The 24,922-nt window shown below is 36.4% G+C and overlaps 1 protein-coding gene across 3 annotated transcripts; it reads right to left on the minus strand.

The window, feature by feature from the left end:
- Positions 1–8,508: 8,508 nt before the first annotated feature.
- LOC127882354 (sex peptide receptor-related protein 2-like) lies at positions 8,509–24,129 on the minus strand. 3 transcript variants are annotated; one of them, XM_052430941.1, is made up of 2 exons: positions 23,990–24,129; positions 8,509–10,650 (listed from the first exon to the last, which is right to left on the minus strand). In XM_052430941.1, the coding sequence occupies exon 2, from the start codon at positions 10,625–10,627 to the stop codon at positions 9,485–9,487; it is 1,143 nt and encodes a 380-aa protein (XP_052286901.1). In that variant the 5' UTR covers positions 10,628–10,650; positions 23,990–24,129; the 3' UTR covers positions 8,509–9,484. The 3 variants fall into 3 exon arrangements, with proteins under 3 accessions (XP_052286901.1, XP_052286902.1, XP_052286903.1); XM_052430942.1 differs by lacking the exon at positions 23,990–24,129 and adding an exon at positions 19,033–19,100; XM_052430943.1 differs by lacking the exon at positions 23,990–24,129 and adding an exon at positions 10,856–10,980.
- Positions 24,130–24,922: the final 793 nt, after the last annotated feature.

Genomic DNA, 24,922 nt, shown 5'->3' on the forward strand with positions numbered 1-24,922 from the left:
CAGAATGTTGATACCTTTAACTGCTTAATGAGTGGCAATAAATATAACTTATTATCAAATTATGACTTTTCAGATTTAAGAATGGACCTGAATTGTTAAGATGCAAACATGCATTTTATCCGATATTGCATATTCCTAATGTCATTGGTGCGGTGGACGGCACATTGATTCCAATCTGCAGACCACATGTCAATGAGGAGGCCTATGTGTGCAGGAAGGGATTCCATGCACTGAACATACAAGCAGCTGTTGGTGACAAACTTAGAATATTATAAATCAATATGCAATTTGAATCATCTGCTGATAAGAACATGAACAATAGAAATCAATATATAAAACAATCTTTTATAATGTATTAACAATTGAACAGCATGTGCTTTTACTGAAATATTTATATTATACTTATTCATTTTGTGCACGTTCTCTGACTTAATTGGTTATTGTTATTTCTAAATTTTATCCCATCACCATATTTAATGTATGTAGGACTTACACTGCAAGTAGATACATAATCAAAGTGTCTTTAAATAATAAATATTTTGGTATAGTGCACTTGCTAAAAGGTAACAGTTCACTGTTTCTTGCAAGTGCAGATAAGTTGTCTCCTTCACTTAATTGCACTATATGTTATGTGTAATATGTAAACAGTTGTTTACTTCTAGATTCATTGATGTAGTGGCACGATGGCCCGGGTTCATATATTATTTTGTAAGCTAAAATACACTAATTTTAATATTTTTTTAGAAAATAATGTGTAAATGGATTCGTTTTTACTTATAAGTGTATGTTATAAACGGTGTAATAATGGAAAGGCACAACTTGCTGATTTTAAACAAAAAAAGAACTTATCTCTATCATCAGTAAAAAAGCGTTAAAAGAATTAATGGTTACATTGTTTAACACGATTTTGTTCATTTAAAAAAAATCACCACAATGTCTTTATCTCTTTTGTAATCTTTTATGCTCTTAAATGTTGCACCACAGTTTTATTCACAAGTAGCATGATTATGCTGGTCAGCACAAGGCTTGCTTTCTAAAGATTCCTTAACTTGTTTTATAAAATATGGTACGAAATGACAATTCTTGCTAGATCCTATATTTATGTTTATTAAAAAAAAATAACAAGATAAGTATTGAAGCAAAGCATCAAAGGGCGTCGAGAATTTCAGTGTAAAAGGCACTCAATGAAGTTACATGGAACGATTTTTTTTCTACTGTAAATATTAATATATTGGCCGATTATTTTAAACAAAATAGAAAAAAGATACTGGTATAACCATTATCTATAATTTTGTGTTATAACCCCCAAATAACCATTATTTATGATGTTGTGTTATAACCCCCAAATAACCATTATCTATGATTTTGTGTAGTAACCCCCAAATATTTCGTAGTTCATTTTATTTTACATTGGTTTCCTTTTTTACTGGCATCCGTGTGCAGTTTTCATTAATGGAACAGAACTGTGTAGGTTTTAAAAAATCTGCTTCATCTTGTAAGCGTAATTTCATATTTTTCTCAACTTCAAGGGGATATGATTCTGAACTTATTCTTAACGTTGCTCATTTACGTTAGGGGTTGAGTACTCATTGATATGAAAACACTGTAAAAGTTTGAAAAAAAAATTGAATGAAAACTGTAAATTGCATAAAGAAGCTGCATTTCACAAAACTTTGAAATTCAGTAAAAGATCATAATAGATTTATTGCTCCAATATTCATCATTTTCAATAGGGTTCGAGTAATACTGATATAAAACACTTAACAAGTTTGGAAAGATTCAGACGAAAGTTGTGAAATCTTTTACACAAGTGGAAATTGTTTATTTTGTCAAATTTAAAAGAAAAAAAATCTGGACTTATTGTTCCGATGTTTCTCATTTTGAATGAGGTCAAAATGCTCATTGATATGAAGACACTGTAAGTTTGGAAAGAATCTGATGAAAAATGTTGACATAATCACCTAACCAAGCAGTTTTTCACTTTTATTTTTAAATTCAAAGAGACTTAACTCTGGACTTATGATCCGATTTTGCTCATATAGAGTTTGGGTTGGGTCCTTATTGATAAAAAAATCTGTGCAAGTTTGGGAACAATCGGATGAAAATTTTGGACTTCGAACAACGATTTCAAAATTTCTCAAATTCTAAGGAAGATAACTATGGACGTAATGGTCGGATAATGCTAAAGGACCCATACCACCTGGATAGTAATACGTGTCGCGCTTCGCGCTCTATATGTGGTTCTTAAAAAAAAAACTCCGAGGAGTGCTTGACTCTAGGGAAAAGGGTTGCTGGGACACAGCTCCTCCTTGATAAGCGGCTGATTCCTTTATCGCAACTCATTGTTACAATCAAAAATACGTGTCGCGCTTCGCGCTCTATATGTGGTAGGGATAGTACTTAGGGCCTATGATAGACAACCATAAATACATGGATAATAGATGTGTTGTTTGCATTTATTAGCTAATATAAAAACACGTGTATTTTTGTAAGATATTTAAGTGATGTAAGAAAATTTAATTAACGTTGTCACCACGCGGCATCCATTAATTTTAATAAAAATGTCCAATTGTAGTAAAATGATTTTTAAATGTCTACATAAAATAAAGCTTTATTATATTTATTAACCTGACTGAAAAAAATGTTAGCCGCCGAACTGTTCCGTTCGTGCCGGAACCCGGGATTGAACCGAGGGCCTTTGGATGATTGTTGCGTAAACAACTTCAGTCTAACGCTCTCCCAACTGAGCTTTTCCGGCTGACATCATTTATGTACTGCTATTTGGTGAAGTTGTGTACAGCGATCGTTATTATATGTCTAATAATAAACTAATGCATTGTACGTTTTCGTACCACTACGCCTTCCAATAAACTTGCTTGCGCGATAGGTCGTCAAATATCGTACTACATTGATTCTCCACTAAATAAGCACATTAGAAAAACCACAAAATAAATATATTTTGATTATGTTTTGTTTTTATACAAAACCAGAAAGTTTCGCGTATTTGCCCAGTCTCTGCGATCTTTCCCCTGTGATCAGTTGTGGATCAGTTATTAATTAAAACAATTAGCGTTGCATTATTGGCAATAAATGTTGTAATAAATGTAATAGACACAAATGCAGTACTTATTTGCATTAATTTGCACAAAAAATAACCACTATGCAAGATATTTTTAAAACAAAATATATACATTGATCCGTAAAATAACTTCTCCCATAAGCGAAAAAAATGCATTACATACTAGTCGCCGCTCTCCAGAGCGACGCCAATAATTAAACACATGACTATTTGGCTGCGAATGACGTAGGACATCTGGGTGACAGCGGTTATTTACTGAGACCATACTTGGTGACTCCGCTGTCCGATCCAACAATACCTGCAGAGGAACGCTTCAATGCATCATTAGTAACGGGCCGCATGGTGGTAGAGAAAACATTTGGTGTCCTCAAGTCTCGATTTAGGTATTTTAAACTAAAAACTTCTTTAAAACAGCAACAAAAAAATATGTTAAGCTCTACTTATATAATAGCATATAATGTCTGTGCCGCTTATGTATTGATTACAAATGTGCGTAAGACTTGAAGAATAATACTTCTTTATATAAATCAATATTATTAGTTATTTCCAGATGCCTCCATAAATGTGGTGGTTGTTTGCTATTCAACCCAAAAAAGTCTGCTAAAGTGGTCATGGCGTGTATGCGGCTGCACACTTTTTGTGTCACGCGAAATGTTCCACTGCACATGAGGCCATAGAAGTTGAGGCTGATGATCACGACATGCCAGTTCAAATAGCCGAAAATAGAGATGGTCAGAACAGAAGGCGAGAATTAATATTATATGTAAAGATTTAAATAATAGATTGTATATGTAAACATTCATATATTGTTCAGAATCCACTGGTGCAGCACTTGATGCGGACTCATCAATGGGCCACGCTGGAAAAAGTATATGTATAGTTAATCTCACATGAAAAGTAAAACAGATTGCACATTTAAGTTATTTTTTAAGTGAACGCATGCCATGTTATCATGTTAGTTTGTTCAAATCATATGTACTTGCAAATTCATACCATAAAAGAATGTAAACCATGAGTATGGTTATTTGCTATATATCAATATTTTCCATGTACTGTCATTTGAGGTACTAATTTTTTTACTTGTACATACATGATCTTCTAAATATTGAATAAGTTATTGTTATATGACTTGTTAATAAATGGTTGATTACAGTAAAGCAATGAATACATACCAATGGAGTTCATTAGAAAAATGTCCCCATGATCATTTACACCAGAGATAGAGCAGCTTGGTATAACCGTCAGTGTCTGAATTTGAATTTAAAACAGGAATTACATTGATGAATATACATAATTTTATCATATTACTCACGCCTGAATCAATGTGCTCACTCCACCAGTTCTTCCCTAGTTCACTAGAGATCTCAATAATATAAACAAATTCATTTTTTCACTGTTAAAATGAAATTTGCTAGGCTATTGTGTTTCTTCTGATTATAGTGTATATGTCTTATATTTTCTTAGTAATCAATTCACAAGAAAAATACACTCTCATTGTATAATAATATAATCGTTACATTTCAAATGCACTTTTATCCTACAGCTAAATGATTTTATAGAACAAATACGATTCATACAGAAAAGATAAGGTTTTCTCCACGGTTATTTTTAGATAAGGTTTATTCCACAGTTATTTTTAGAACATAGGGACTACTTTTTTTGGCCTTTCACCCCTGATTGCGTCATTCAGGGCCCGTTTTCACCAAACAATTCTTAGACTTAAGTCTAAGAATAAAGAAAATTCTTTAAATTATAATATTCAAGAATTTCTTTAATTTTGAGTCAAACTCTGCAGTAAACATCTATATCTATATTATTCTTCATATAGAACATTTTGTTAATGACATAATCACCAGTGGAGGCCTGTATATATTCAAACACTGAACACATTTTTCTTGGTTCCAAGTCTATTTTTTATTCTTAAGTCTTAGAATCGGTTGGTGAATACGGGCCCAGGTCATTGGGTACGCAGTCGTTTAACGAGTTAACGAGTGTGTGTGTTTACGATGGAATATTTAGAGGATTATACACGGCTGAGATGGGCCGAGCAGTGATAATCGGTCCGCAGGGGGCATAACCCTGGTTTGCGACCTGGGGCCGATTATCACTGCCCGGCCCGGCTCAGCCGTGTATTGACGTCTATAATATATATCTTACTTTTATACTAAATTATAGATGGGCACAGGTTTTGAGTCAAACTATAATACTATTTTGGTTCTTCACTTAAATTTATGAAGAACCAGCTTTCCGTACTTTTATTTTCATTCAATTGATTACGCAATTTATGACGTATCTCGTGTGACGTAATTTAAATGACGAAACTAGCTAGACTCTTTGGATTTAAGGACAACATACATTTGGACTTGGAGGGTTTTTATTTAGCAATTAAATATTTTTTAAGCATCGAACGATTATTGTGTGTGTTTACGATGGATTATTATCATATTATGAATGTGAATAACAGTGTTGGGATATAAAACTGGAATGAAACTGGTGAGATTGCATTTTCGAATTCGTTAAAATGTCGAATGTAATCCGAATAACGCGATGTTTTGTTGAACAATTGATGGATTAAATTTAAGAAAAGTATCAGTAAATTGTTCTTTAACTGTTCGAAGGAAATCGATGTTGAGTTAAAGGGGTAATTTCTTTGATGAATAAGTCGTTTCTTTGTCAGTCGATCAAAGAATGTGTATTCACAAAGAATTGCCTGCTTGCATCCAGTGCGTTAAAATGGAAAAGATAGATGGCGATGAAAAAATGTGTCCAGAATTTAAACTCGTCATGGAAGCAAATTAAACTTTACGAAAATAAACATGGTTAGAAGATCTACACAACTTCTCGTAGGTTTCTACACATTTTGTAAATTTCAAAATGGCAGCCATTTTTGTTTTTGGTATTTTACAGTGATGAAACCAGAATTGTAGTTTGAACACAAACGTCTGTGTTCTACTTGAATGTGTAACATTTGGAACGCTGATCAAATTTGAATCGAGGAGTATAGCGATATTTTGTCTCGTTACTCTTCTTTTGCGTGGAATTCTTAAGGACTATTTCGAGTTCCGTAAACGGGAAATATCACAATTAATATTACTACGCAATGTTAGATTCAGCTATTTTAATGTGTTTTTGCTTTTATTTTATAAATTAAAGTCTACTATTTTTATTGCATCAGAAATAAGTTAAATAAAAAAAAAATTGTAGGATAAATAGAATACTATGTTAGTGTGATCCTGTACTTAAATTTATCCCTCTCGTCTCAGAAAGGCTTACAAGGCTCGGCAAGCCTCGCCATGTAAACCTTTCTTCACTCGCGGGATAAATTTAAGTACACAATCATTATCACACTAACATAGTATTCTCTATTTTGTGGTTTTTCGATGCATGACAGTGTTTTTTTCAACTAATTTGTGCATAAAGCTTTTCATGAAAACGGTTCTATTCTTGTGCAACCAAATATGCATACAACTGGTATTGCCCTTTTGGTTGTACCTTTTCTTCCCAAGCATATAGTTTTGATGGTGGTGGCCCCCCACCAGTAGCACGACTTTCCTTGACTATGTCTTGTTTTTTTTTCTTTGTCAAACTCTACAACAAGATTTAATTAAGTGTGATCAGCATCACAGAAATGTACTTACCTATGGATATATTGAGCTGTCAAAATATAATTTAGGGATTTCCTTTTTTGAAACCAAGAGTCAAGTGACCCCTATATTGGAACATTCGTGTTCAATGTACATAATTCAACATACTTTAATTACCAGATGTGACTTAATGTCCATCATTATCACTCATAATCAGTGATAATAAAGTTAAAACGTTACAAAACACACACAAGAGAGTTCAATTCAGTTATATTTCAGAAGGGAATTGTATTTATTTTTTTGAAAGCAAAATGATTCAAGACAGATTTTGAGCCAAAGTTTTAAATGATAAAACTTCCATTTCTTCACATCAAAAATTAGGATTCCACATCAATTAACATTCTGTAATTTATGTTTTTCCTTTTCACTGTATGTTCATAGTTTACGAGTTCTTTAATAAATATGGACCAACAGCATTAATCCTGCAGCAAACAAAATATAATGGCACATAAATAAATAATTGAAACATTCATTGACAAAAGACTGTTGACAGTTGTGTTTTTACTGTTGCATTTTATTTATCGATTTTGAGCTCATTAAATCAAATATTAACAGGGTAAATGAAATCAATATTGGACATACATAACATAAGCTGAAGATATAATCTTACTTAAAATGCACTGGACCTCGATATAAATCAAAGTACTGACAGTACTGGTGTGACGATGCTTTTGAAGAGGATGGATATAAAAGCATCAATTTAAGTTTATCTACATCACCACAATTGTGTATGTGGGTACGAAAACAATTTGGGTACGAACATTTTGGGTAAGAATAAATTATGCCAAAATAAAATTGGGTACGAAAAAAAAATTGGGTACGAAAAAAGATTTGTGATATGTGTGCACATAGAGTATAAAGATATTGGGTGATCCACAAATAAAAAGTATTTTTGATCTGTCTTGTGCCTGTTCTTTTTCCATGGCTATGAAAGTGAAATTTCCATGTGAACAGAAAGTCATTTTTTCTGAAGTATTTGATTCAACCATTGCATATAATGAACTGTTTTGCATGTAGCGAGCTTTTCTTAATTGTTCTTTAAGAATAATTGTTCGGATTGTATATCAATTTAATCACTACATTGAGTTCATTAATGACACACCACTTTATTATTATTTTAGATAGTATTTTATTTTTATTTTAACACAATTTTCATTTTATTCCAAGATAAGCTGTTTTTATTTGTAAATTTAATATTTAGTTATTTCAATATTGCTGGTCTTAATTCAACTATAATTCCACAGTAAAAGGTTTCCGATGTTACTTCTTTAAAGCCTAAATTCCCACTACAATTTTGTCCACAATCACAAAGCAGACATACACTTATCAACATTCACAACATAAAACAGCCCGAAAATGTCAACTCTCTCACAACAGAGCACATTTCATCTAAAACAAACAAACTCTCTCTCTCTCTCTCTCTCTCTCGAACACTATCAGATATTTGATCCAGCATCCACACCCAAGGTATAATTTATCGCAGTTCGCGACACTCCCGCCAAAAAAAAGGATGAAAATTCAAAAAGCAATCAACCCAACATAAAATAACATAACACTCATACCAAACCATAACATAACAAAACATAGCATAGCATAAATTGTCAAAACCAATTCTTGCTCAAAAACTATACCATTATACCTAACACTATACACTTTAACAACACATACATAAACCAATTCATGAACTTAACATGAACATATAATCAACCATACATGAACCAATCATGAACCAATCATTTACTCAAAAATCAATGCATGCTCAAGATATATTATCAACCACACGTTTCCGTTTATTTAATAAAACTTAATGAATTAAACAATAAACACGAAAATAAATGGCAAACATCCATACATGTACTGAAAGCAATTATACAAATGCTATTTTTTTGTTAATTTTGGTCAGTTATGTTTATATATAACACATTTTTACACTAACAAAGTCAAACATGAAACACACAGTTACGTTCCATATAAATCTTTTAGTAATACAGGTCCATGACAATCATTGAGGCTTATCCCATCTTTCTTCGTTTTTGCAGATGCATCGTAGACAACCCGAAGCTCTGATGTTGTCTTTTCAGGGGTAATAACAACATGATGTGGAAGGTAGTGTTTCCGACCATGATAAGCAAATTATACCAAATAAACTGTAGGCCTTTCACCCGGATGAGGTAATACAAAATGAGTATTCTGTACGAGGTCATATAAAATACCATAGAATGTGATTTTAAATATTTCTTGCACTCTTCACGTTATATATGCTACATGTTATAAGCACATTATACAAAATGAAATGTCTACAAGAATACGGAACTGTACAAAAAACGTTTAAAGGAGAGCTAATAGTTAGAACTTAAACGAGAGGATGAACAAATGGTAAAAATCATTATTGGTAAACCAATAACATCAGCATGTTTTGATCATAAACACAAAATAATTACAAGACACTGCATCGTAGCACATTAATTAAATTATTTCTATAATAATATCGTGCCGCGCCAAAATTGCGTTAAACCGGTGTCAACGTATGATATTGCGTTTATGCCAGACCTTTACTTACGAAATCAGGTAACAGAATTTGCTGACACTTGCGATTATTTGAAACTGACAATTCATTTAGTTTTATTTGATATTTAAAATGATTTTAACATTTCAATTGAAACAGATTTCAAATAATAAATATGTTCTAAATAAGACCTTACTCTAAGACTTTAAGTCAATGAGTGTGCTGTTTATATCGTTGAGTAACATTAACATATTTTCACATTTCAACGTGTTCAGCCTCTCTTTCTGATATACCAACAAGTTCATAACTCACGTTCTGAGATGACGTGCGCTCGCGCTCAATTTCTGAAGATTTGCTTTCCTTGCACCGTGCCATCTTAAGAAGAGTTTTAATGCCAGTCCGGAAGCTCCGAATCATCACACAGTACACCCAGAAGTTCAGATGAAAGCTAAGCACCAAGGCCAGCTCATACGTTGCGTGGAAAATCCTGTTGGTTCTCAGAGGTAGAATCCTCTGCACGCTCAGTTTCAGTATCATCGTCAACAAGTAGAAGAGACCGTAAGTCAGCTCCGGTATAAGAAAGATGACGACTATCAGTAAAATAGCGATGGTAGTGTTTCTGTTTTGCTCCTTTTGTCGCCTAATGTTGTTGTCAACACTTGTGCTACGATGTATCTGGCTCACTGATCGCAACATCAGTGTCGTGAACGCCACCAATGCCACGCAGGGAATAGCGTGACCCAGGATAAACGAGGCCCAGATATAAGCACAGCCCCATCCGCATGGCTCTTTGAGTTTCCAGTGGCAAAACCCATGACTTGTCTTAATGTCAAAAGCATGGTACATGTGCAATAAGAAGGACAGGACGTACATTACAGCAACAATGCCGATCGTTTTCTTGATCGTGCACCAACGGTTAGCGGCAGCAGGGTGAGGTAAATGCAAGAACCGTTGAAACCCAAGGAAAACGGTTTCCCAGACGGAAACGGTGTGAAATGCACGTGCAATGTACAATCTGGTTATCATGGTTACATTGCACCAGTCTGTAGAAAGAAACATCTGTTCACGTGAGTACACATAGAACGTCGCTGGGAGGGTCACCAGTCCGGTAAGGGAGTCGGATATTGCGATGAAAACCAAAATAATATAAGCAGAAGTTTGCATATGCTTTCGTAAGAATCCAACGATCACAAGACAATTGCATAGACACGTAATAATGACCAAGACTGGCCAAATATATCCGTAGATCACAATCTCAAAGTCGAATATGCTGTACTCGTGTTCGTGATAGTAGTCGTCGTAGGAGTAGGACTCGTAGTCGTATGTGGGATCGGTATCGTTGTGGTTAATATGTTGACCAGGATCAGGGCCGTTTTCGTAGGCTGAAATGTTCTCCATGTCTCTTGTCAATAGTAGTAAGCCTTAAACAAACATGTATGTAATGGAATCAGGTTTTTGAGGCATTTAAGGTCGATTGAATAATGCAGTTTAAAAAAATGCATCGCAATAATGTAAAGAAAAGTAGGAATTTGGAGTAATTTAAGTCAATAATAGAAGAACTATAAACAATACAAAACAGCCAATTCATAATATTGCGTTAAATTACAAAGGTGAAAATGTGCTCACCTGAATTTGTTAGTAATAAATATAAACTAAACTGTATGAATAGTTATAACAACGTATTATGTCCAATTTCAAAACAAAAATATGTAATGTTGAGCCTAGGCTCACAAACGTCTATATAAAGTCCACTTTCCCAACGAAAGATAGTTTAAGAAATGATTATTTTAGCTAAACACCTTATCTGACTTTACTTTATGTATAGGGTATATAATATAACACCAATCTATTTTCCAATTAGACAATTGTCGATAATGAATTACATTCTGCAACGCCTTATACTCTTTGTAGACATTAAGATCTCATTACGCTCAATAAAAGGCGTTTTAATTACAAGCAACATGAACTCGCCCAAAACGAATTATCTGCACTGAACACACTAGATAAGGTGGGTATGTAGTACTTGTAAGCAAATATCTATCAATGAACGAGTTTGCATTTTGGGGAAAAACGCATTTGTGATAAAGAAACCGCAATGCCTAATTTTATTTTCCGTGCTGTAAGACTAATTTGAAAGTTCGGCTTAGTAAATACTGCATGACTCTATATGAGTTTAATGCTGTGCACGATCTGATGGAACTATTTACTTACATTGAAACATAAGTTCAATTTCTGATAAACATTATACGAAATAATTTATGTAGCTTAAGCACAAATCTTTTACCTCGTAATCGCATTTTAAAGTTACAATTCACGTCAACGTTTTTAGATACATGTAAGCGAGTGAAACATGCAATCATCAAATTTGTCAGACGACTGTTTGCATGACCAACAATTTCTTAGAATATACATAAAAATTTGATTTCAAAACAATCATATGTTTGTAAAGAAAACACATCTAACAGAACGTACGAATACACCGTTGGCTCCTTCTATATGTTTCAATTGCAATTTTATGAAACTAAAATAATCTACATTATATTTTTTAAATGCACTTGTATTATTACACTGAAAAACCAAATTCATGTCTCTAGGAGTACCCACGTGCTAACCTGTAGTTGAACTATATAACCTTATGATATCTATGTTGAAATTATGTAATGATGAGTGCGCTTGTATTTTAAAAATCTCCCAGTCAAATTTGAAAATTGTTATAATGCTCTAAGAAATGGTGTTAACGAAAATGTTGTATCGACTGTATTGCCTCATATTTATAGACATTTTTTAAACAACACAAAGTCCCAGTTTATTAATTAAACTGTTGTTACAACTATTACAGCTACTGCTGATTAAACACGCCCTCGGGAAGTTTCATTAAGATGAACAGTGTGACAATTACAATAATACCTTTTTTGATGGGCGTTTTTTTAAACTATACTCTGATTTAAGCAACAATTTAATTTAAAAAAAAGATTAGTTTGCCTACACGGTTGCGTGTAGCTCACCGTAACGTAAACCATGTTAAATTTCAGGTAATCTTTTTCGTGATATCGCTTCGCCAAAAGAAGAAGAGTACCTACTCATAATCGAAAACCATCACCATGTAATGTGTCTGCGAGATCAATTGCGAATTTTGTTCAAAAACGGAAATCGCGTATTTTGTGGTTTATAAGTTAACATGCTATGTGCGGAATATTTTCCTTTACATATCACAAAACGTTCTATTTGTTGATGATTAAGCTGTCGAGCGTAGCGTAAACATTTGGATTCTTCGGTTCGAGACAATTGTTTCAAAATAAATGGAAAAATTATAACTAAACATTACTTTAAACAAATGACTGTTAACTTTTAATTGACACACCCTGAATAGACAACGTTGTGTAGGCACTTTGATAAATACTTCCTAAATGATACTCCTCTTTTTTATAAAAAATTTACCGTACAGTATAAACCGTAGATATGCCAATTTGATATGCGTTTTAATAACCGTTGTTTAAACTTTGTAAATATAATATTTAGGAAATATTTTAATAAATATATGCACATTAATATAAAATCTAGTTTCGTATGAATATATATATACATACATACATACCTGTATGTTATTAAATACTTGAAAGGTTATTGAGAACATCAGAGATTGTTTGTATTATATATAAATGACGACAAATTCGTTGTGTACATAAATTATCAGCAAATCTTAGATGCACTAGATGATGTAATATAGTAACCAACAATTTAAGTATAATAAATAAGAACGCCTTTCAGCCATAACTTGCATACAGACTTACCATGCAGTCATGATTTATTCCTCCAAACACTATTTAATGAGAAATGTCAAATAAATGGACATAAATCAGATGACATATTTTGAGTGCATCCGAGAGAAACTTACAAGTCGATACATCATGTTTTTAATCAAGAAACACGTGCATGATAGCTATTTTAGTTTATTTTGAACTTTATCGTTAAATATAATGATGCGATCACAGTCGATCATGCTCCAGTGCACTTTCTCGTATTTTAAGCTAAGAATTAAGTGTAAAACGTAGTAAGAAGGAATGTGTTATCGTTATATGAACGCGGATTCATGTTTCTACTATTCTTATTTTAATTACTTCTTGCTAAATATATGTCACTAAATTCTTCGTCAATTACAGCGTAAAAATTTTAAAACGAATGTGATTTGATATTATGTTTCTTCGTAATCATGACATTTGGTGAAGACGTACAGGTAATACTATTCAAAGCATTTGATATGGAGTCGATAAAACATATTTTCGAAAGTACGAAGGAAAAAAACTCGATCTTGGTTTAATCATATTAATAGAACATTCTTACCTGTCAAACGAACCTTAATTTAGATGAGATTATTTATCACCTGTAACGGTGCTTACATAGCTAAGAAAAGAAGATAATTATATTGTACTTTGCCAATTATAATCTCAACCCGTTTTCTTTCATCTCTGAATGCTCATTAGTTTTCTCAACATGGCCACAATGTAAGTTTTATATTCGATCACTAAATAAAACGTCTACGAAAGTCCTAAAACTGTGCTTTATTGACTGAAAAAACAACGCAACACACACCTGCAGCAATTGTGCCCCGGTGTCCTTTCATCAAATGTTCAGATAGCGGACAATTAATGCCCTAGTATGTAACAAGATGCCAAGCATTCGCAAACATATCACCGCCTTTCTTCCGAAATGTCATTGGTATTTACCAAACGACGCAAGCTCATGCAACATTATTACAGTTATTGAACTACTTGTAAGACTGAAATGATTAACGCATTTGTGTAATGTATCGTCCACGATTGGCAAGTGAAGTCCGCACAGACTGATCTGAGCGGACACTTCGCATACAAAGGGTTTTCTTATGGAAGAGATTTCATTTAAACAAAAATATCCATAAAACAAGAAAATGTCGTTCTTCATTAGACTGTGCAGTTTGTGTGGACTGCCTTGGTTATTCAAGAACGTGAATCAAGCACGGATTTCCCAGATAGCGGCTCATATCTTTTTTGTTAGCCATGCAATCTAATGAGCTTCATTTAGTACGGTGTTGGAAATGTTCAATATTATTTGTTTTCAAGTGTTTTGTTGAGGGTTTAACCGCATTACCGAGAGTGTTTTATTGTATCTTTTAATTTATTTCCTTACAGTATCCATTATTATTGCATAAACTCTATCTATAATGCCCTCTGGCGGGGTGCAGAAACTTGGCAAAAGGAGGGCTTGAACGGGAGAAATTGTGTATTAACAATGCGATTCACGTGCCGTTCAAGCCCTGTTATGTGTTTTTCATATCCATAATCTGGTCTACGCGCAGTTACTTCCCTTCTCCAGCCTTCGACGACTTTCCAAGCATAAATGGGGAACTGAATAAGCACCAGTTTCCTCATGCATGCAGGGATAATGACTAGTTCAATCCACTTTTCAAGTTATACCATCTGCACTCTCTTGACAACAGCTTTATTGTATTGGCAACGTCATTGAAGTTACGGTTATTTACTCAACACTTTCAAAAGACTATGCTGTAAATGTAAGTGTTTATGTACCTTCAACGTTCCTGCTGTAAATTCCAAAATAATTCCCCATTTCTTACTTTACGCGGCTGCATTTCAACTTTGCATTAATCCACTGTTTAAACACATTTTAAATCGAAAACTGCCTATCCGAAGGTAAAGCCTCGTCATTTCAGATGATGACCGAGTGAGGCATATGTAAAACACAACATTGAACTGTATTGAAATAATCGAATTATTTTGTCGATGTCGAATGAACAAAACATTGTTTTCAATGTTATTTAAAATTATTATGGTAGATCTATGTGTGATTTGTTTATGCAATAATAGCGAAAATACACATTTTCTCGGACATGATCATCTGCGGGCGCTCGAAAAATCCGTTCCTGCCCGAGTGCGCAGCACGAGGGCAGGAACGGATTTTTCGAGCGCCCGCAGATGACCATGCACTCGAAGACGTGTATTATCCCTATATTATATCATTTGTGTGTTAGACATACGAGACAAATGAAACTTATATTTAATTTATGTGATTACTGTAAGAAAATTTTTAATAAAAAAATGCCGACAAACTTAAGCTTTTAGATATTGCGTATTACACAAACGTTTTTTTTTACAAACACCATTGTAAGAAGTACACATGTATAAATAAAAGCGCTGAAGGCACTAAAGTCGTTCGCTATTGCATAAATTAAGACGCCACTCATTTTTCAAAATTAGTCGCAAGTTTGAAATCAACACAAGCCATTCACATTTATAAAGAGAGTGTCTTAACGCACGGGTCGAGATTAGTGTGCACTTTTAATCATCCTATTTATTATATAGAGATAACTTAGACAACATAACAACAACACGACCCTTTTTGACGTTCAGAAAGCAAAGCAAGTCTGAAGAAAACGGTAATGAAAACTGAATATAAAGACTATTTGCAATCACCATCATATTAAATAAATAATTATTAAATATCGAATACCTATCTTACTAAGGATATAATTTCATTACTGAAATTCCCTGTACAAAACTTTTGATTTTTGACACCATAATTATCCAAATTCAAAATATAGAATAAGATAATTAATGAAAATAAATAACAACTAAAATTGCGATAAAAAATAAATCTGCGAGCAATACTTTTTTACGCACGAATTGGGTAGTCATAAAGACAGGCCTGTTGACCAGTACTATGTTGTTTATGTATTACTTGTTACCCTAGCAGTTCACACGGTGTCAACAACTTTGATCTAAACATAGGTATAGAGCACTTATGCGCTTTTTCGGCATAGCTGTTTTACCCAGCTTTTCACCTTAAATGACTTTTACATAACGCAAGCAGACACGCATCAATATATAGAGAATACTAGGTTAGCGTTGAATACAGAGAAGTTTATGTTGCGAGGCTTAGAACGCCGGAAGCGCGAGCCTTGGCGAGCGCTTTCGGTGTTCGAGCCGAGCAACATAAACTTCTCTGTATTCAACGCTAATCCTAGTATTCTATTTATCCCATTTGATTTTTTTTCAACGTGACATTTAACATAAATAGATCTAATAACCTTAACAATAATTTTAATTCAGTCATAAAAGCGCTTAAAATCTAACAAATGTAACCATGCGTAGTGATATACATGTATTTGTTCTGGTACGCAAAATAGTCTTTAAAAAATTCACACACAAACTGTAAAACAAGTAAAAATATCACCAAATGCCTACATTCAATTTTACGCAGTATGCGAATTTTAACACATTACGACCGCGAAAAGAAGATTTTACTTTACTATAATTCATTTTATTTTCGAAAGAAAGTGATCAAAATACAATATGGCGGCGATTGCTCCTGACAAAATGCTGTCGATGTCAACATACATGTTCACCATCAACGACCTAGTTCTGGCTACCATAACTTTAAATGTCGCTTTTTATGATTTTTGACTGGCGCGACTTTGTACAGGTCTGTCAATACTAAATAAACTGTACAATAAAGTTTCTTTAGCTATCGACGACCTTGACAATTTTGACGAGTAAACAGACAATTGCAGCGACTGACACTTTATTTTACAAAATATACAGGGCAATACGTTTTCCGACTTCGGACGACGAATTTAAGGACGCGCAGAACGTGTTTTTTTTTATAATGTTATGGGTATGCCGTGTGTGATCCGATGCATCAATGGCGCCCATGTTAAAATCATTTCCCCGAGAACAGGGAACGACAAAAGTACAAACAAAAATCAAAACACGTAAGAACTAGTATCTTACCTTTAATAACCCTTTAAAATCCATCTAATAATCCATTAAACTCAATAATTGACGATTTTGCCTCTAGGGTCTTTAATAATTATTTCAGCATATTTAAATAAAGACCCTTATGCCATTCTATCACTTTATTCAAATGAGTTTATGAACGCGATAAACTTTCTTCTTCGTCACACGCTACGTCATGTGCTCTACATTACTGCTGTTCAAATGAACCGGAGCAGTTTATCTAATAATAGCCGTTGGTAAACTCGGTTGCATTTGCAGATTTCTGCATACAAACATAATTATGTTTAAACTTGCACAATGTTTTATTTATCATTGGTAAATGCCCTTATTGTACGAGAAAATAATTTAATATATAAATACACAAAGAATGGAAAACATTCCAGTACACAACAGATAAATGAGTAGAAAATATCCGTGTACAAAATGGGACGTTCCCAATTCCAGTGTGGTGCTATTTTTACCATCTTATACTTTACACAGCTCTATGCCTAACGTGAATTAAATAGGAAAGCAAACATAGCAGATTATTCATGAACTGTGCGATATGTGTATGGCTTGTTGTACATTCTCAATATTTAAGTTAAATGTCAAAAGTATATGGTTTTGTTATAAACAATGCACATTACACGAAAGAAGGAAAATGTGATCAATTGACAATTCAGATATGTCGACATACAGTACATGTAGAAAACATGTGAAATAAGTCGCGTTTATAATAAATCGTCAAAAAAAATGGGGAAAATGACGCAATAAGTATGTCATTTTATGACGCCATCAATCAGCTGATTCATTATACGAATGGCGAAAAATTATGTCATATGACTAGATTTAAAGGTTGAAACAGGGACCTATACAATTTGTTTGTATAGGTCCCTGGTTGAAGGTCGTATAATTTTGAAGCTTAAGTTTTGTCGACTTATGAAAAATCATTCAGTGGTAAATATAAAATAAAAAATAACAAAACAAAAATCGTGTAATTTTATATTTTATTTCAACATTTCTTTTGGTGAATATGTCATATATATTTTTTTCTGCAAAATATGCACATTTTCTTCTAATGGGTGACCTTAAAATTCGATCAATGAACCAAACAATATCGACCTAATTTTAGCGCATATCGCATGACGTCATTTAAAAAGTAGTCCGTGCACGCGACAGGTATATTCCACAGTGTTGAATACAAGCAAGTATATTCCACAACGTGTTATACCGTCAATGTCGCGGTGAAAATGGGATAAATTCGAATATTTCATAGGCTGATTCGAGATAAAACCTCTAAACTTTGGCTACATCACTGTGTCTGTGCTCAGCGCAAAGGATGTAATCACTATTCATTGTAAGGAATTCCGGACAACTCTCTGTATGTTCAAATGACAAATTGTGGCCCAGTTACTATTACGCGTCGTTGAAATTCCATCTCGCAGAATTTCAATGTAAGTACTCGTTCACTAAATTGTCCGGGGAATATATAATCGATAAACAAAGTTTTGCTTTCAATATGAGTAAACAAACAAATAGTATAGTGTCACGATAATAGGAAAATCGTTTAATTATCCAACCACAAATGTTTGCCGTACTCGATCAGCAAGTCTAAAAATCGTTCCCAAACGCCTGAATAGGCTGCCCTTTTTTACAAGTTTGATATTTTGAATAAAATTTTGTATCGAAAAGCATTTTGCTTAAATGTGCCATTTACAAATCGCAATGATTTTTAATGATCCTCGTCATGCGGCGAAAATGGGTCTTATTCCATATGCCCCCATCATATGTGTAGCCCACTCAGCCTGCGGATCTCTCAGTCTGGATGATTTAATAGCGAACAGCATCGCCTCCGATCAGACTGCGCAAATGCATAGGTTGGACTTAAGATAAGCTGGTCGAAACGCATAAGACCCATTTTCGCATGACGCGGCTATGAAAGTGTGATTTGAATGTTTTATAAATATTTATTAACAATGGTTTTCAGACATAAATTTATCCAACGAATATTCACTTTAACAGTAAAATTTAACTCACCTAGTAATTACTTTTACGACACATGTATTCACTTGATTTCTTTTTATGAATACGTGCAAATATATAGGTTTCTTAACAGGATTTGTTTATCATTTGATTGTAACATCAGCGGTTAATGAGTTAGGAGAAAACCAAATTAACTTCCGTTCAAACATCAAACATAAGTGTACCAATATGCACATTGCACAAATCAATTGTATTATTGTGTGATTTTCTTGGACGTTGATATCAGCCAATGGTACACAGTTTAGAAACACTTTCATACGAAAGTGTCTACACTTTCATACGAAAGTGTCTTTTCCAAACCAATTACATGGTTGTATTTCCGTTTTAGCGGTTTAAACAAAGTAAAACCACTCTTATTTCATTAGCCATTAGCTTCAGGTCTGCGCATACATGCAGTCGTAAAGTCGTTCATAATGTGGTTAGGTTAGTCACTAGTTCATTACAATATTTAATTCAATTTAGAAATAATATTCATGCGAACGAATTCATGCATGTGACTCGAATTCTATTTTTGGCCGACACTTAAAACGTCAAACATTAATAAGGGTATTTAACGGAAACGTTTTGTTAGCAAAAAATCTTGATTAAATGATTCAAAGTTTGCGATGTCATGGTTTGAGGAGTCCGAATGAGATCTGCAATATTCTAATAAATCAATATAGACAATCATTTGCAAATATACTCAGGTGCGTGAATTTGGCACTGACATCGACAATCGACATTCAAATATCGAGCTGGGGCGAATATCGTGCCAGCTCTGACATCGACATTCAGCAAAAGTCCCGAATGTCGAGCTGGGACGAATAACGAGCCAGCTCTGACATCGACATTTTACTAAAGGCCCGAATACCGAGCTGGTGCGAATGTCGAGCCAACTCTGACATCGGCATTCGGCAAATGTCCCGAATATCGAGCTGGGAAAAATGTCGAGCCAGCTTTGACATCGACATTCGGCACTAGTCCCGAACATCGAGCTGGGACGAATGTCGAGCAAGCTCTGACATCAACATTTTGCACTAGTCCCGAATATCGAGCTGGAGCGAATGTCGAGCCAGCTCTGACATCGACATTTGGCAAAAGTCCCGAATATCGAGCCAGCTCTGGCATCGACATTCGGCAAAAGCCCAAATATAAAGCTTCGGGGGAATGTCGAGCCCGCTCTGACATTGACATTCGCCAAAAGTCCCGAACAACGAGCTGGGGAGAATTTCGAGCCAGCTCTAACATCCACATTCGGCAAAAGTTCCGATTATCGAGCTAGGGCGAATGTCGAGCCAGCTCTGACATCGACATTAGGCAAAAGTCCCGAATATCGATCTTGGGCGAATTTCGAGCCACCTCTGACATCGACATTCGGCAAAAGTCCCGAATATCGAGCTGGGAAGTATGTCGAGCCAGCTTTACATTGACATTCGGCACTAGTACCGAAAATCCAGGTGGGGCGAATGTCGAGACAGCTCTGACATCGACATTTTTCCGGCACTAGACCCGCTAATCGAGATTGAGAAAATGTCGAGCCAGCTCTGACATCGATATTTGGCAATAGTCCCGAATATCGAGCTGGGACGTAAATGTCGAGCCAGCTCTGACATCGACATTCGGCACTAGTCTCGAAAATCGAGCTAAGGCGAATGTCGAGCCAGTCCTGACAACGACATTTAAAAAAGTCCCGAATATCGAGCTGGAGCGAATGTCGAGCCAGCTATGATATAGACATTCGGCACTAGGCCCGAATATCGAGCTGGGGTGAATGTTGAACCAGCTCTGACATCGATATTCTGCACTAGTCCCGAATATCGAAAAATTGCGAATGTCGAGCCAGCTCTTACATCAAACTTCGGACAAAGTCCCGAATATCGAGATGGGAAGAACGTCGAGCCATTTCTGACATCGATATTCTCAAAAGTCCCAAATATCGAGCTGGGCGATTATTGAGCCAGCTCTGACATCGACATTCGGTAAACGTCCCACATATCGACCTTGCGTGAATGTCGACATTGGACTAGTCCCGTATATCGAGCTGGGGCGAATATGGAGCCAGCTCTGACAACGATGTTCGGCAAAAGTTCCGAATATCGAGATCGGGCGAATGTCGCAGCAGCTCTGACATCGACATTTAGCAAAGTTCCGAATATCGAGCTGTGGCGCATGTCGAGCCAGCTCTGACATCGATATTCGGCAAAAGTCCCGTATATAGAGCTGGAGCGAATGTCGAGCCAGCTCTGACATCGAAATTCGGGCACCAGTCCCGAATATCGAAATGGGGCGAATGTCGAGCCAGCTCTGACATCGAAATTCGGGCAAAGTCCCGAATATCGAGATGGAACGACATTTGGCAGTCCCGAATATTGAGATGGGACGAACGTCGAGCCAGCTCTGACATCGACATTCGCAAAAGTCCCGAATATCGAGCTGGGGCAAATATTGAGCAAGCTTTTACATCGACATTCGGCACAAGTCCCGAATATCGAGCTGGATCGAATGTCGAGCCAGCTCTGACATCGAAATTCGGGCAAAGTCCCGAATATCGAGCTGGGGCGAATGTCGAACCAGCTCTGACATCGATATTCGGCACTAGTCCCGAATATAGAACTGGGGCGAATGTCGAGCCAGCTCTGACATCAAAATTCGGGCAAAGTTCCGAATATCGAGATGGGACGAACGTCGAGCCAGCTCCGACATAGACATTTGTCAGTCCCGAATATTGAGATGGGACAAACGTCGAGCCAGCTCTGACATCGACATTCGCAAAAGTCCCGAATATCGAGCTGGGGCGAATAATCAGCAAGCTCTGACATCGACATTCGGCACTAGTCCCGAATATTGAGCTGGAGCGAATGTTGATCCAGCTCTGACATCGACATTCGGCACTAGTCCAAAATAATGAGCTGCGGCGAATGTCCAGCCAGCTCTGATATTGACATTCGGCACTAGTCCCGAACATTGAGCTGGGGCGAATGTCGAGCAAGCTCTGACATCGACATTCGGCAAAAGTCCCAAATATCGAGCCGGGGCTTATGTCGAGCCAGATCTGACATCGACAATTGAAACTTGTCTCGAATATCGAGCTGGGGCGAAATTCGAGCCAGCTCTGACATCGACATTCGGCAAACGTCTCGTATATCGAACTTGAGTAAATGTCGAGCCAGCCCTGACATCGACATTTTTCCGGCACTAGGTCCGAATATTGAGCTGGGGCGAATATGGAGGCAGCTCTGAAATCGATATTCGGCAAAAGATCCGAATATCGAGCTTGGGGGACTGTCGAGCCAGCTCTGATATCGACATTCGGTATTAGTCCCGATTATCGAGCCGGGGCAAATGTCGAGTTAGCTCTGATATCAACATTCGACACTTGTCCCGAATATCGAACCGAGGCGAATGTCGACCCAGCTCTGACATCGACATTCGGCACAAGTCCTGAAGGTCGTGCTGGGGCGAATGTCGAGCCAGTTCTGACATCGACATTCGGCAAAAGTCCCGAATATCGAGCTGGGCGAAAATCGAGCAAGCTCTAACATCAACATTCGGCAAAAGACCCGAATATCAACCTGTAGCGAATGTCAAGCCAGGTCTGACATCGACATTCAGCACTTGTCCGAATATCGATCAGGGGCGAATGTCGAGTAAGCTGTAACATCATCATTCGGCTTAAGTCACGAATATTGAGCTGGGGCAAATATTTAGCATGCTTCGACATCGACATTCGGCTTATGTCGAGAGAGCTCTGACATCGACATTCGGCAAAATTACCGAATATTGAGCTGGGGCGAATATTTGACATCAACTCTTGGGCGAATGTCAAACAAGCTCTGATATCGACATTCGGCAAAAAACCGGGATATTGAGCTGGAGCGAATGGCTCGACATTCACTCCAGCTCGATATTCGGGACTAGTGCCGAATGTCGAAGTCAGAGCTGGTTCGACATTCGCCCCAGCTCGATATTCGGGACTAGTGCCGAATGACGATGTCAAAGCTTGCTCGAAATTCACCCAAGCTCGCTCGACATTCGCCCCAGCCTGATATTCGAGACTAGTGCCAAATGTCAATGTCATAGCTGGCTCGACATTCGCTCCAGCTCGATATTCGGGACCTGTGCCAAATGTCGATGTCAGACCTGGTACGATATTCGCCCCAGCTCGATATTCGGGACTTTTGCCGAATGTCGATGTCAGAGCTGGCTCGACATTCGTCTCAGCTCCATATTCGAGACTTTTGCCGTGTGTCGATGTCAGAGCTGGCTCGACATACTTCACAGATCGATATTCATGACTTTTGCCAAATGTCGATGTCCGAGCTGGCTAGATATTCGCCCCAACTTGAAATTCGGGACTTGTGCCGAATGTCGATGACAGAGCTAGCTCGACTTTCGCCCAAGCTCGATATTCGGGACTTCTGCCGAATGTCGATATCACAGCTGGTTCGACATTCGTTCCAGCTCGATATTCAGGACTTTGGCCAAATTTCGATGTCACACTGGATATTCGCCCCAACTCGAAATTCGAATGTCGAATTTCGATGTAAGTGCCAACTTCACGCACCGCTACAATATAAAATATTTTTACAACACTTTATTTGACTCCTTTACTTATGTCAACATTGTTGACTGTTTAAGTGGGTCGCTAAAAGAATATAAATATATCAAAATAATTGTTAACTTTTAGATTGGCATTTCTTCCTTCAAAACAAGATGTTTATTTGATGAGATAACAAGTGTCTGCCCCTTTTCATGTTATAATTCATCATGATATAAGACAGACAATGAAGGAGCTGTACAAATTAACGCTTCTTGCTTATGCTGTTGTAAAATTATTCGATGGCGTAAATTCTAATTTTGAAAGATTCTTTAGGTCGACGTATCGAGTTTGCACTATACCGTCTAGGAAGTGGTCCGAACAAACGTGTGTATTAATCGTTGGAATTTAATTTCTCCGGCTATTTGCTCTTACCCAGTCGTTTTTGTATATAAGTCCTTTGGTAATTGACTTTTTTTTAGAAAAGTTCTGTCTCTGCTGATAAAATTGTGACATTCAAAGATGCAGCAGTAGTTTTTTCATTGTTTATATTGACACCGGAAGTTGGTATACCGTCCCGCACGAACGACAACTATGTCAACACGGAATTACGAAAATCCAGAAGAGCTGGTGGTAAAGGAGGCAACCTCTCAAAAGCAGGGTCCGGTTTAATGAGAGCGACCATGGTCGGGCGACTATGGTTGTACCAGCGAATAATCGTCGTGCGACGATAGCCGTGTTTAATGGAGAGCGACGGTCGTCAATCGACCGCGCGTTGTTCGACATATTGTCGAGCGACCGCAGTCTACCCCTCACACCACGACTGCTCGTCGCTTGACGCTTTGTCGGCATTCAAAACCCGTGCAAAATGAACGCGGATAGTTTCGAGTTTAATCATGGCGGCCTCCATGCGACTTGTTCATCGAATGCGAAGACATTTTCGAAGAGAGCGAGTTTTTAGAGATATGTTGAATCCATGTACAATGATGATGAACTTTTCCGTCGATTTCGCTTACCAAGGAGAGAGCTATTGGAGCTCATAGACACCATTGCTGTAGATCTAGAATACGTTTCTGAAATTTATACAATATTGTATCATCAATATGCGTATTTCCCATCCAATACACGGATGTCACGAGCAAGGGAATGTAATACATATACAGTAGTTAAGAAGAAATGCACTTAATTGATTTACCTTAATAACAATTGTGATAAATATGTTTTATGATGCTAAACGTCGCGTCATTTATTTTTCTCCCGGCTTATAAAAAGAAGTAATAATACAAGAGACGAGCGCAAACTGTTCACTTAAAGTTAAAGGTTAGTCACACAGGAAGGCAATGCGCAAATAATCCCGGGTTTATGTGC

Source organism: Dreissena polymorpha, chromosome 5 (assembly GCF_020536995.1).
Source record: "Dreissena polymorpha isolate Duluth1 chromosome 5, UMN_Dpol_1.0, whole genome shotgun sequence".
In the NCBI taxonomy this organism is placed as follows: Eukaryota; Metazoa; Mollusca; class Bivalvia; order Myida; family Dreissenidae; genus Dreissena; species Dreissena polymorpha.